The 15,262-nt window shown below is 42.5% G+C and overlaps 1 protein-coding gene across 1 annotated transcript in view; it reads left to right on the forward strand.

The window, feature by feature from the left end:
• The first annotated feature begins 752 nt into the window (after positions 1-752).
• The window catches only part of st6galnac5a (ST6 (alpha-N-acetyl-neuraminyl-2,3-beta-galactosyl-1,3)-N-acetylgalactosaminide alpha-2,6-sialyltransferase 5a), a 139,989-nt gene continuing 125,479 nt past the window's right edge, over positions 753-15,262 (forward strand). Inside the window, exons 1-2 of the mRNA XM_034183394.1 lie at positions 753-908; positions 1,542-1,751. Coding sequence (XP_034039285.1) covers positions 894-908; positions 1,542-1,751 — 225 coding nt within the window. The 5' untranslated portion in view covers positions 753-893. The remainder of the gene's footprint in view (positions 909-1,541; positions 1,752-15,262) is intronic.

The following is a 15,262-nucleotide window of genomic DNA, read 5'->3' on the forward strand; positions in this document are numbered from 1 at the left end:
CATTTGTGACAATGAGGTGCAAACTGGCACTATCAATGAATTAAGTTTGATCTGCATCTGATCCGTGTTTCTGGATATTTGATTCTTTTTAACATTGTGATCTATATTTTGTATTACATTTTAGCTCATGAAGCTCTCGTTGTACTATGCAGACTGTTTGCTGTGTATAATGACAATAAAGGCTTTCTATTCTATTCTATTCTATGAAAAGCCATTCTAACAGGACTTTGACCTTGAAAATTTTTCCAAGGTAAAAAATTGTGGAATTGGAAACTACTGACGCAGGTTTGCACCCTGAGCACTGTGCTCTAGTTTAACGGTAATGTTTCCTGCTTGAAGCACTTTCTCGTTGAGAATTTGTTTTGGAGTTTGAAAGTATGAATTCCGACGTCCCCGGAACGCAGCACCAGTTGTGTTGCCCCGAAAGTGGCACGAGGACTCTTTCAAGTATAATTTAGACTCGAGGCGAGGGGGAAAAAAACAAAAAAACTCCACTAAAAAAAACATACCTTATTGTTCGCTGTGCTCCTGCGTAATCCGAGCAGAGATTTACCTCAGTGGTTGCTGTGCAGGTAATAACTGTTAAACAAAACGTTCTTATCGGCTTCTCGCAGGTAACTGCGTTAATTAGCTGAGCTGCACGCGCCTCCTACACAACTGAGGAAAAGCGGCGCGAGAGAAGAGACGGGCTTTAGGACCCGGCGGGAGCGGCGACAGACGCGAACATCTGTCGCTCCGCTCAGTATGAACTGTCCTCCTGGGCTCCGGTGCCGAGAACACGCACACGCCAGCAGTGTGGCACGCCACGGACGCTCTCGAGTGGATCCGGGATGCGAGCAGATGCCGTGAGAGAAAGTGATCCGCAGCGATAAAAGACAGAACGCAGCGCCAAAATGAAGACACCTATGGTAAAGGTTTAGACAAGTAATGAAAAGCGTTATTCTGTGGGCTCAAAAGATTAGACTCTGAACAATGGGCGTCCAGCTGTGCACGCAGTTTGTCACTAATCCCCTCCTTTTATTTTCTCCCCTCCTTACCATCAGTGTTAATGCATGAATTCGGTAGATGGTGCATGCAATTAAAATAAATTGCACGATTGTTTTCCCGCATGTTTGCAGTTGCAGTTTGTGCGACTTCTATAAATGTCCAAACAAAGTGATCAAAAGTGACACGGGCGTTTGCTGCACCTGTAATTAAATGTGGAGTTTTGAGGCTCCACGATTATATTATTATACATTTTATACCTGCAAAGTCAGGGTAGCTATACGAAGCTCTGTTAGAGGTGTTACTGTCTGCACTAAATCACCTGTGCATCCCGTGAGAATCTTTAACTTCACATTGCATGAGGTCAAAATAATTATTAAGCACAAAGCAAGCAAACAAAATAAGATCTGGTCATGTTAGATGTGAATATCCACTTGCATTTAAAAAGCAGACTGACAGTGGAGGGATGATGATCTGTGCACTCTCTTTTCGAGTCTTATCTTCAGTACGGTGCAACAGGCTGATTTGTCAGCATCTTGCTTGTGTTTCTGTATCAGCGCCACGGGGTAGCCGTGTTTCTAGTGCTCCTCCTGTGCGTCAGCTTGCTCCTCGTGTACAACGGGAACTTCAGCAGCACTTCCAGGGACGCAAACGATACGCACGTCCGGCAGCATGAGCACCTACAGCGACCCACGGAAGCCTCGGTCAGTGTGGCCAAGGCTCACCCCCAGGCCCTCCAGGGATACAGCGGCATCATTGACCACAAGGTAAGCAGATGTGGCAGGGTGTGGCTCCCGTAATGCAATAACATCCTGCTAATGCAGAGAAAAAGGTTTTGAAAGTGAAGCCAGTTCCTTTTATTACCATTATAAACCCATTTTTGGACCGTCTCCATTACTAAAACTCATGTACGCATCTTTCTCTCTCACATGCGCCTCTTGTCTAATGACCGACACTGCATCTATCTGTGAGCGTCTTCAGAGAAAGAGACAAAGCGTCCCTCCTGTCATTTATCACAATTTTCTCCAGCACAGTCCTGCGCTACACTCAATACTCACCTGTCGTTACTAATAACAGCTCAGGGCACAAATGAAATCCTTGGCTGCATTTGTAACGCTCTAATTGATAATCCCTGGAGAGTTGCTGCCTGGTGAACCCTGACGTCACTGTGGGGTGCATTGACTTCTAGGCTTTTAACCAGAAAGAAGAAACAAATCAATATGAGGAATAGGGAATCGAGATGCTGGAATTAAACAGACCTAATCTTCAACCTTGTATTAATCTTAGGCCTTATTTTTAGGCAGCATGCAGGATGGTTAAATTACATGCAGGCAATTTGGTTGGCTGGGTTGGCTCAGGGTTCTGCACTGCTGACCTCAGCAATGGATGCAACAGCTCTGCTGTCATTGGTTTGGGCAGTGACAGTGTTGACGAGACTGAGAAACAAAAAGTCTTGATTAGCTGCTAAAAATCTACTTTCAGTTATGAGTTTACGGTAAGTCAGGCTGATTGAGTACTTTGTTGGGCAGTAGAGAAAGACTTGTTTGACTGGTACGAGCGCTACCTGGTTTGGGGGAGTGCACTATGGAAAGTCTTTTACCTCAGCGATTGATCTGACATCAGTGCAATCAGACTTCAGACAACTTTATTGATCCCTAAAAGGGCAATTCATTTCACACCAAATTACCTCAGACAGCAATTAATCCACAGTTATTACTCGTTGAACATAATAATGGCACACATCAGAATTAAAACAACCATACATACGAGGGCTGTCAATAAAGTAACGGTCCTTTTTATTTTTTTCAAAAACTATATGGATTTCATTCATATGTTTTTACGTCAGACATGCTTGAACCCTCGTGCGCATGCATGAGTTTTTCCATGCCTGTCGGTGACGTCATTTGCCTGTGAGCACTCCTTGTGGGAGGAGTCGTCCAGCCCCTCGTCGGAATTCCTTTGTCTGAGAAGTTGCTGAGAGACTGGCGCTTTGTTTGATCAAAATTTTTTCTAAACCTGTGAGGCACATCGAAGTGGACACGGTTCGAAAAATTAAGCTGGTTTTCGGTGAAAATTTTAACGGCTGATGAGAGATTTTGAGGTGATACTGTCGCTTTAAGGACTTCCCACGGAGCGAGACGTCGCGCAGCGGTCCCAGGCGCCGTCGTCAGCCTGTTTCAAGCTGAAAACCTCCACATTTCAGGCTCTATTGATCCAGGACGTCGTGAGAGAACAGAGAAGTTTCAGAAGAAGTTGGTTTCAGCATTTTATCCGGATATTCCACTGTTAAAGGAGATTTTTTTAATGAAAGACGTGCGGGTGGATTGCCGCGTCGGCTCGCAGCCGCCGCGAAGCTCCGCCACACGAAAAACACCTCTGTTGGAAGCCTTAAGGACAAGTTGGAACATGTCCAGCTGTTAAACAATTTCTCATATACTCACTCCACTGAAACCCATCAAAAGCCGCCTGGATTTTACAAATGGTTATCAACACAGAGGTGTTTTTCCTGTGCCGCCGCACCGCGCCGGCTGCCTCCCGACGCGCGGACCCGTCCACAAACTGCGGCCAAAAATAAGCAACGGGAGACCTGTTTTAGACAATGATCAAAGTATTAGATACCTTTGACAGGTACATGGACCTTGTTCCTGGGCCAGAAGGTTCTTCTTTGGCTATGAGAATCTTTTGATGAAGGGCTTTTCAACTAAACTAAAGTAAATAAAATAGATTTTGGGCCACTTCTTCAATTTTTGTTAAACCATCAAGACTGAAAAATAGGTCTATCTGTTTTTCCCGGTATTTCTGGATGGGAATCTGTAAAAAAAAAAAAAAGTTCTCTCCTGCCTGTTTAACTGGTTTACAGTCTTCTGAGGAGCATTGGTTTTGTTTTCCCAGGTTGTGAGTTCTGCGATTCTCAGATTTGTGCCTCCACCCCCAGTGAAATGGAGGTGAATTGAATTCTGTTTGTCGTGCTCAATGCATTAAACATTTACATTTAAAATATTCAACAGCAACAGTACTCTGGATAAGCTGTGAACATTTCTTATGCAGAAAGTAGTTCTAATGAAAACTGTTTACACCAAGAGCTTTAATGCTACTTTCCATCTACTGTACAACCTGGTATAAACAAACCAAGGTTTCCTAATTGCATGCATATCCACTGTTGCATAACAGCGACAGACTCCTGTGCCTCTCCAAGAAATGACCGTGCTCAGGCATAGAACCAACCGAGCTCCCTGCATCACATTTGTCTTCTTGTCATTTCTTGATTAACAGTCTGTCATTCAAACAAAGTAAGACAAATTTAAAAAAAAAATCAGCAACAAACACCACAATATGCCAAATTCTGCACCAATCTTTTTTATGGGTCAGACCTACAATATGCGGTAAGGGTGTGTGATCCCAAGCAGAGCCCTTAAAGTAGACTCCGGCATAGTTGGTGTCTTACCTTAGTCTCATCTTGTTTTGGTGTCACTGCCCTGCATTAAGTCATTACAAGTTAACTGTCAATGAGAAGCATCATCTTCTGCTTGCAACTGGACCAAGTCACTCATTGGCAATCCACTTTGAATGACTAAGGAAACAGTGTTGTTGCAAAAACAACAGAAGGCTAAGGTAACATGCCAACTGTATAATCAGTCAATTAAAAAAATTTATTTACATTTACTGAGGTAAAGATGCACTTGTGTATGTCTGTAGGAATTCTCTCCAGGCTACTAACCAAGTACTTTTAATAACATTTTTGCTGATTTGGTGGTGGTACAATGTGTTCTGCTTTGAGGGTTTTACGCTTGCTTCATACAGTTATATTCTGTAGCTGTTTAGGCTGTGTCTGTGTGAGCTTTCAAAGTCCTGAGTGAAAAGCTGAACCCAAAAAACATCTAAAAAAAATATGGCCCATGTTAAAAAGAGTTCCCCTTTAACTGAGCCTTTTTGTAAATGTGACTCCATTGGGGCCCATCCTAGGTGTTCCATCTGAACTTGTATCTGTTAGGGCAGACATTGAATGAGCACTTGATTCATCCATTATCTGCACCTGCTTATTCCATTTAAGGGTCATGGGGGTGCTAGAGCCTGACAATGTTAAGTGTTTTGAAGTAGAAGTCCTATGTAGACCCTGAGGCCCATTGGTGCCACTGCTTATCCCAGATTCCATAGCAAGAAGCAGGTGAGAGTATGTGACTCCCTCTGGAAGGAACTCCAGTCTGACACAGGTTTCTTCCACATTCAAGGCTGGTCCCCATTTACAGCCGAATGGACTGGAATGACAGGTACATGACCTGGAATCAAGTCCAGTTCTACATATTGGATTGGTGGTATAGCCTTAATTTTACTGAGAAAGTATTCCCAACTTCTAAAAGCATTTCCTCTCTGCATTTCTTTGATGGAACACTTGCTGTCCTGTTACTAAAGTCTAGCAAGGGGTCATATCATTGGGGTCATAGGTTAAAACAGGAATTTCAGTTTTCAGCTAAAGCAGTTAGAAACTTGGGATCTCTTACTGATATCAGTCCAAACTCTTCTATGTTCTGCTGAATTGCTTTTGAACTTTGCCACTGTGTGTTTCAGTTTCTAACCAAGTGTTCCATTAGATTCTACAAGGGTCTGACTGATGATGAATTTAACATTCTTATTTGTACACAGTATTGATTTAAAAGAAAATAAGAAAGTCCAAATCTTGTTTTTTGTATTTTTTACCCAATACGTACACATACAAATACACACCACTACTTCTGCACTCTTGCAGTTCAATTAACATGACGGCATTTTACTATTTATGCATCAAGGATTGAATGTACGTACATAAGTAGCTGAATGCTCTGATGCTGTGCTGCTACACTCTGATGCTCAGTTTGTGGTGTACGTTTGTGTCAACTTGTATCCTGACTGCTGTTCCTACAGCAGTTGGTAGTAAATTCTAAGTCATCCCTTTGCGACATGTTTGTTGTGTGGGCCGCCAGAAGAGGAGGTACTGCTGGCCCACCACCAGAGGGTGCCCTGCCTGAAGTGCGGGCTTCAGGCACGAGAGGGCGCTGCCACCATGGACACAGCCGGGGGTGACAGCTGTCACTCATTACCTCTTGACAGCTGTCACCCATCTACTCAACATCATCTCACTCCATAAAGACCAGACGTCATCTCCACCTCGTTGCCGAGATATCATACTTCATTGGAGCAGTACCAGATCCGACAGTCGGGGACGGTGATCACCTGGGAATTTGGGACTTGGCGGCTCTAGTATTCACCAGGTACTGGGGCGGCGGAAATCGTGTGGTTCCGGCTCTTCTTGGGACAGACGTCTTCTATCCTCGAGCCTGCCCACACGTCACCTTTGTGTATTGACTGTTATGATATTCTGAGATTGTCTGTATGTTCGTTGTGCACATTCACAACATTAAATTGTTATATTTTGGCTCATCTATTGACCGTGCATTTGCGCCCCCTGTTGTGGGTCTGTGTCACTACACTTTCCCAACAATGTTGGGGCTTATCCACTAAACCATGTGTTATTGATCACACTGCAGCTTTATGGTGGAATGAGAAAACCTGATACAAATTTAATATTTAATTACTAAATTATGAAGATGTGGCAACATCAGCCCAAGGCAGTCTACTAGGGAGGATGGTACAGCTGTTTCACAGACTGTAAAAATAATCCAGTAAAGCCCCTTCGACTGCTCCCTTGTTTTCACTCGGGGTCGCCACAGCATCATAAGTTCTACGCCGGATGCCCTTCCTGGCGCAACTCCACATTACATGGAGAAATGTAACAGTGGTGAGGTTTGAACTGGGAATGTTCTACACTGAAACTAAGCGCACTAACCACTTGGTCACCATTTTTGTAAATGATTTAATCTTGTTAATATTAGAGGAGTGAGCACAGTGCCAGAGGATGTTTGACAATTGCAAAAACAATGACCCAGACTTAATACACAGCTGAGATGTGTAAAATAAAAGATTAAATTATATGTTATATGTGGTTATTTTGATTTCTTAGCTTTATATTCTATTAATTTCAAATGAGCTTTGTTTATATGTTCATTTGACTTTGTCTTCAGTCAGTTATAGATTGTTGGTTTTCTATTCAGTTTGTTTTTGATACTGTTAAGCTTTATATTCAGTTAAATCTTTAAGTTTTATAGCTAATTTTGTAATGTTTGCTTTATAGTCAAATAGTTTAGGGCTTAGTTCACCTTAGTTTATTCATTTGTTAGCTTTAGGTTCAGTTAGCAGACAGTTAACTTTTATAATCATTTAGATTTATATTCAGTTTAGTTTAGGATTCAGTTAGCCTTATGTTCAGTTAGCTGTGAAGCTAGCTTTGGAGTTTGGTCTGCTGCATTCACATGTTGGCTATAAGCAGTAGTCAGTAAACAGGATGTTCGATTGTTTTCGATGATAGGCCAACCAAAAATTGCTCCACTGCTGGCTAGCATGGCAACCATGCAGTGCCACAGCAATTGCCGCAAAGACAAAGCTGGATGTTGTTTTGTTTTTTAATGAGGAGAAAAGACAGGCAGCGAGGGATGGACTATTTAAGTGCAGAGAGTCACCTGGTTTTAATCAGGTAAACATGAATAATTTGCATGAAATTACAAAGGAGAATTAATCTACAACCTCAAACAGTTAACCTTTTAAGGTGCCACAGAGGTAGGGCTTCCTGTTTTTAATATAATGTTGTGTAAAACATTAAAACTCTTTATTTAAATGACCATGCCTCACGTCGTCACCTATAGTCGCCGCTGCAGACTAGAGGTATTCTGGAATGGCAGGTTCACAGTTCAGGTGGCTTTATTTGTACCCGTAGGTAAATTTGACTTGCAGAAAACAGAAAAGAAACAGTGTGTCCATGTTAGCCAGGCACAACAATAACAATGAAAATGCTGAAACCGCTAATAAAGAACATGTGCAAAACAAAAGTATAACACAGACACAACAAGGCACTCACAAGCTTACTAAACCACTAAAAACAAGCATCAAGAGAAACCACTAAAAGACAGCCAGCATAAAAATTGATGTGCGAAAGGCAAATAAATATATACATTTGTGCAAACCCTGTTAAGATTTATTCAAATGCACAATTGCTGCTGGAACAAAACTACTCCTGTAGCATTTTGTCCTACACCTTGGGACTTTGAACCTACGGCCAGAAAGTAGGAGGTGAAATTCTTTAGTCAGAGGGTGGGAGTCATCACTATTGATGCAGCTGGCTGTCCGCTGTAATTGTTTGGTGTACAGGGACTCTAAACTCAGCTGCGACTCACCAATCAGCCGACTGGACCATTTAATAATCTGACCCAATCTGTTCCTGTCCTTCAGTGTCAGACTGCCAAACCAGGCCACCAAAGAAAAAGATAAAACAGATTCAATAAAAACACGATAAAATAGCGTTAACATGGTTTGGCTGATGTGGAAGTAAGACAGCTTCCTGAGGCAGAACAAGTGCTGGTGACCCTTCCTGCATACCACCTCACAGTTTGCCTCAAACTTCAGCGAATTATCAGTGATAGTCCCAAGGTATTTATAAGTTTGCACAATTTCAATTGGTTGACCGTTAATTAATGTGTTGTCAGGTGTGCTGGCATGCTTCCTAAAATCAATGACCATATCTTTGGTTTTTAATGTATTGAGCTGAAGATATGAGTCCTCACACCATTTAACAAAATGGTCAACTACAGGGCCGTGGCTGTTCTCATTGTCCCGCAGCAGACTGGCAATCACATCTGCATATTTTAAAATGCAGATGACGACCACTATGATGGGTTTTCTACAGGCAAAGTGTGAGTGTATCTTTAAGCTCCTTTCACACCGGGGGTGCTCCCGGTTGCTCCCAGTTGCGCCGTGCGTCATTATGACGACGCTGCGTGGAAGCAACTCGGTGCCGAGACGATGCAGCTCGGCACCACAACAGCGCGAGGGGTGCAAAGGAGGAAGCAAGTCGGGCGCCGAAAAATTAAACCTGTTTAATTTTTTTGGCGTCCTGTGCTCGATGCAGAAAGGAAGTGGTTCCAGTGCAAGTCGGGGCAAAGAGGTGTAATTCGGTGCAAAGAGGCGTTACTCGGCGTGACTCGAAGCCAGTGTATGATTCCTGCTGTGTTCCACTGTTCCTGCAGGATAAATCACGCAGGATTGTTTTTATACCATGTACTTAATGCAGTAAAAACTGCACGCTGAAGAAAAAAATGCAGACTGATTGCCAGAAATATCCAGTAAAAAGTCCGGACATCTCTAGTCCACTCATGGACGTTCGTTCACACTCGCACATGTGAACAATTAAAAAAAAAAAAAGTCTGGCTGCAGGCATTAGTTCCTTGTTCTCTGCTCAAACTCACATCACAGTTTAAAAAAAAGGACATATAGTGCAGCAGATAACTGAAACAATCGTGCAAATGGTGATACAAGCACCAAAGTTGGTACAAATACTCCTTAGACATTACGCTTTTGAAAAAACCGACTGGCCACTTGAGTTTCAATAGGCGGCCAGGTAGGGGTCAATTGAAGAATTACACAGGGGTCAAAATTAAAAATGCTCAAATCATTTTGAAAACTATACCACATTATTTGTCTGATCATAAAGATTCCAAAAAGGTATAGTTCGGACTATCTATGCCCGAATGATCAGGAGTTATGGTGTAAAAACATAAAAAATGGTGACAAAGGTTAGTTTCAGTTTGTACAGGGGTCAAAAGTTAAAGTTCCTTCAGTTTTGGTAAAAAGTTATGCAAATTATTGGTTGAGCTAATAGGATTAATAAATGGAATCGTTTTGATGTGTTGAATGTTTGGTCTCCAAAGTAAAGGTAAAACAAGGTCAACGTCCATTGGATTCTATGACATGTGAGATAAGTTACCCTGTAACATGATAACAAAGCATGATACATGGTCCAAACTATTCCTTTTTAAAACCCTGATAACTTAACTAATAATTTGCATCATTTTTTACCAAAATTGGAGCAACTTTAACTTTTGACTCCTGTACAAACTGACACTGACCGTCGTCACCATTTTTGCTGTTTTTAACCCATAACTCCTGATCATTCGGTCATAGATAGTCCAAACTATACCTTTTTGGAATCTTTACAATCAGACAAATAATGTTGTGTAGTTTTCAAAATGATTTGAGCATTTTTAATTTTGACCCCTGTGTAATTCTTCAATTGACCCCTACCTGGCCGCCTATTGAAAGTTCAAGTGGCCAGTCGGTTTTTTCAAAAGAGTAATGTTTAAGGAGTATTTGTGCCAACTTTGGTGCTTGTATCACCATTTGCACGATGTTGCTCTAAATATTCTCTTAGCTGCTGCACTAATAAGTCCTGAGACAGGACATGTCAACATCAAGTAGAACTCCAGACATCTCCACATTTGCTTGATGGTCTGTTTGCGCGGGCACACGTGCATCTCGCGGTCAAAGGAGGAAAGAAAAGAAAAACAATTGTCTGCAGGCAGTTAGTTCCTTTCTCTGCTCAGACTCTCTCATCACAGTTAAAAAAGGACATAAGTCCAGGACATGTCAACATCGAGTAGAACTCCAGACATCTCCACATTTGCTTAAGGATGGTCCGTGCGCGTGCGCGCATCTGACGGTCAAGGGAGGAAAGATAAACTATAACAGAACGCAGAGCGCAGCGCTGCAGCTCAGCACAACAAGTAGAAGAGAAGTCAGAGTGCACAGTCTGTCTGCAGCCAAACTGTGCACTCTGACTTATCTGTGCAGAGAACCTGCAGGCTGCGTTCTCACCTCCTCTCTGCCCCCTGCTGCGTCCACCTGACGCAGATATTCTTGCATCTTCATGACGCCACAGGGAGCAACTGGGAGCATCCCCGGTGTGAAAGGGGCTTACAGCTGAAATTTAAGAAACTAAAGCTCCTTTCTGACTTCTCTTCTACTTTATATTTGTTCTTGTGCTGAGCTGCCGGGCTGCGCTCTGAGTTCTGTTATAGTTTATCTTTACTCCTTTGACCGCGAGATGTGCGCTTGCGCGAACAAACCGTGAGTAAATGTGGAGATGTCTGGAGTTCTACTTGATGTTGACATGTCCTGTCTCTGGCAATCAGTCTGTGAGCAGGACTTATATCCTTTTTTGTCCTTTTTTTAAACACAGTGATGAGAGTTTGAGGGGAGAACAAGGAGCTAATGCCTGCAGCCAGACAGTTTTGTTTTTTCTTTCTTTATTGTTCACATGTGCGCGCGTGAATGAACTGTCCATGAGTAAATGTGGAGATGTCTGGAGTTATACTTGATGTTGACATGTCCTGTCTCTGGCAATCAGTCTGTGAGCAGGACTTTTATGGACTTTATACAAACATATTTGTGAGAGAAAAGCGAGGAGCTGCTGCAGCTGCAATCCGCATTTTTTCTGTGCTGTTTTTTGCGTGTGTAGTTTTTACTGCATTGTGTACACGGCATAAAAACAATCCTGCGTGATTTATACTGCGGGAACAATGGAACATAGCAGGAATCATAAATTGGCGTCGGGTAACGTCTTATGAGTGTGTGGCTTCCAGTCACTCTGAGTACTGAACTGTTGCTCTGACTTGCGCTGAAACCTCTTAATTCTGCGTTGAGCAGAGGACGCAAAAAAAATTAAAGATGTTTAATTTTTGTTTGCGCCCCTCGCGCTGTTGTGGTGCAGAGCTGCATCGTCTTGGCACTAGGTTGCTTCCACGTGGTGTCGTCATAACGACGCACGACACAACTGGGAGCAGCCCCGGTGTGAAAGGGGCTTTATTTTGTTAGATTTAAATCCGGTGTCTTTAGCTTAATATTCATTTAACAGTCGAGTTTAGTTTTGTAGTCTTTTAGCTTTATATTCAGTTAAAAGCTTAATTAGATTTCTTTTCAGTCAGCTATTGCATTGGGTTGTAGGATCGACCAAATCCTACATTATCAGTTTTGTCTGTCCGTTGGGGTGTCAGGATAAGCACTCTATTCACTGTAAATACATTCACCCATTTCGGAACCACATGAGGATGAAAACTGGTGAGGTGCTAAGATTTCATCACCGGTGCGCTACTGCAATGTACAACTATCAACGTGGGCTCCTCAGTTTGTTCTGATAAGGTGCTGAAATGAATAGTCATATTGTAAGACAGGTGATTGGGACAGGAGGATGTATCTTTATTTCACTGCCTGATATTCACTGACACTTTACACTTTCATTTGATGAAGATTTATCTGTTATGCATCGGTAAACCCAGCTATGGATAAGAATTGTCTCTCAGTGGAGGGAGCAGTGATACCTCATAAATAAACAACCAATTTTTCCCCCTTCTCTTGGCAATAATCTTATTGACGTTGCTGTGACACAGCACCATCATTTAGGAGCTGTGGCGCCGCTGAACATCTGTTGTGCTTCTTCAAACCTGTTATTACATCACCGTTCATATTCTGCCACCGTAAGCTGCAACGAATACTTTATGATTTGACTGCATTTCACTGCTTACAGTGAGGGGTATTGCAGTTCAACTTTGAAATACTTTGCAAGCAGTTCTGAGCTGTTGCATACTTCTCAGAGTTTGGCAGCACAGATGAACTCGCTCAGTGTATTTTGAGGCGTGGTTACAAAGTTGTTGGCCTTCGCTTGCATTCAGTCTCACGCTGTGGTGGTTGATTGGTGTTTGGAACAAATACACTCACATGAACATTTGTCTTTTTCATCTTTGCTCGCTGACCGCTCTGCTATATCGATCTCTGAACACAGGGTGCAGCCCCCGGGTCCGCCTTTGACTGGTTCGCCTCATCTTCGAGCAGAGTTTTACACTCATCAGAAACCGCAAAAGATTTTGAACTCTGTAAAGTCTTGACACATCTGTCAAAGCTATTTAACCATTCAGCTGAAAATTTACATCTTTTTCCGCCATTACTGTTCAGAAACTGCTCATCGGGTCATGAACCTTAATATCAAGTCATTTTTGCTTGCTGTATTGCATTTATGAATCTGAAGTCGACTTAAATCACATTTTTCTATGCAAAATGTTAACTGTAGGTCAGAGTGAAGGCTAATTTATTTCTGGCTATGCAGCAACCTTGTTTGGGCCTCTACATGTTCAGAGATAGCTCGGAAAGGAGACAAAAAGAGGAATCACTCAAGAAGAGTGAGGACAAAGAGAATGACATGAAAAAGATAAATTTATGAAGGGGTTAGGACATAGAGAATGAAGAAAGAGAATACAGGACCTGGGGAAAGTTCAGCCGGAGAGAACGAGACAAGAGGATGAAGATGGAGGCAGAAACCGACACGAGAAAGAAAGAGATGATGAAACCCCAAGAGGCTGCCTTTCTTCTAGCACTATCCTCAATTTATTTTCTCAGAGTGAAAGAGGAGGAGGAGGAGGAGGCCAGGAAACTGCTTTCGCCCGTCTCTCCGTGGAGATGGAGGATGAGATGGCGTAACCATCTCCTTTTGATTGCCTCTCTGACACTAGAATCTGATATCCTGCAGCAGGGAGGATGGAAACGGCGTAATGGTGGAGATTTTGGTGCAGACAAGAGCAAAGAAGCAGTGAAGACAGGGTGGAAAAAGACAAACCCAAACCGATTTTTCTCTTTCTTTCACACAAGCTACGTTCTTTTTCCCGTGCGAGTTTAAAGTCAAGCTTTCATCCACCGCAACCTTCAACTATCCGGAGGATATTCTGCAGCTGCAGACATTCACGCTGAGATGACTCAAGACCCTGACAAAGCAGATTTTTTTTTTTTTTTTTGGTCCTATGAACACAATTGATTTTCGACATATCTGGGCCGTAAAGACACTCTCTGAGTCCTTGAAGGCAGAGCCGGGGAGAACGAAGCCCATCTGCCAAAAGGAGACATGACAAGTCGTTCCTGTCCCAACCACAGCTTTAGTGACAGCTGGAGAAGTGAGGCGCTTAATATTTCATCTCAGAGAGGCACATCTTCTTGTTTTTTCAATGTCTTTTTTTTTCTTTTTCTGAGCCACAAAGCCATTTTTCACCGTTCATTAGGATTTGAGTTTGCAATCAGCCAGCTGCATTGCGAGACAGAAAACTCCCCAATTAGACTGTTACAGCCAAGGACTCGCTAGTCATTTTATCTGAACTAATGGTTTTTGTGAAGTCTGCAGGGCTGTGTGTGTGTGTGCGCAGAAACACACATGGGTGTCTGCGCACGTCTGTCTTTGTATTTCTACCATTTGAAGGTTTAAATTACAATATGAATTGCATGGAACCTTCACAACAGATAACTGCTATTTTTATTCAGGGACTTTGTCAGAACACTTAAAATCCTGCCTTTCTATTGAAGAGAATAGTCGATTTGCTTTGCCGCAATAATCCCGTTTTAGGGTATAGTCAACTTATCACCAATGCTTTCTGCTCCCGCTGAACGTTACGCTACGTCACAATAAGCATTTCTGTCCCGAGACCAAGTAATGTCACACATTGTGCCTTTTGGCATCCTGTAGCTTGCGAAGACATACGTTTTCCTAAAGAAGGTGTATTGCACGATGTGCTACAAACTGAACAGTGATTTCATACTTGGCCTTTTTTTTTTTTTTTGACCTTTAGTGTTTCGTAAGCTGTAGCCTGGGGGAGTTCCTCATTTACACCCTAGAGATCTCTAAAGATGTTTTGAAAAGGTTAAACTGTGATAAATGGAGATAGATGAAGAGCATCAAAATTCATAGAGGGTTAATGCAGAAAGACAGCTGGCAGAAAACATAGCAATAAAACCCAAATTCTTTGCTTTTCCTTCCTCCAGCTCTTATAGACACACAAGGGTGGTTCCGTTATTCAGCTCTTTAGGCGTGATTAATGAGCACGCCCTCCATAGTGGGAGAGAGGAATGATCAAACTGTTATTTGTGTTTCTGCATAGTCTGTTTCTGTGTGCTGTGAGCATTTTCTCCAAAACTGGAAACCTATTGGATGCTAAGGATATTAATTATGTAGACCTGGAGTTTACAAGCAATATGTATCGCTGTTAAAAAGAGAAAGCCAAGCAAAGTTGGCTGGGTTCCCCCCCTAATAAAGTAGAAAAACAAGCAAAAGTTGTGGTGAACTTTGGGCTCTCAAGAACCTTGAAGAGAGGCAAACTTTTACACCACTGTATTTTGCTGACATGACATTAAGTTATTGTTTGCCTTCAGTCGAAAAAGTACCAATTACAGAACGAACGTTGATGCATATCCTGTCAACCCGCCCCAATACACACACACACACACACACACACACACACACACACACACACACACACACACACACACACACACACACACACACACACACACAAAAGCTCACCACCCATTTGAAAAATGGCATCAT

Source organism: Thalassophryne amazonica, chromosome 12 (genome assembly GCF_902500255.1).
Source record: "Thalassophryne amazonica chromosome 12, fThaAma1.1, whole genome shotgun sequence".
NCBI classification, from domain to species: domain Eukaryota; kingdom Metazoa; phylum Chordata; class Actinopteri; order Batrachoidiformes; family Batrachoididae; genus Thalassophryne; species Thalassophryne amazonica.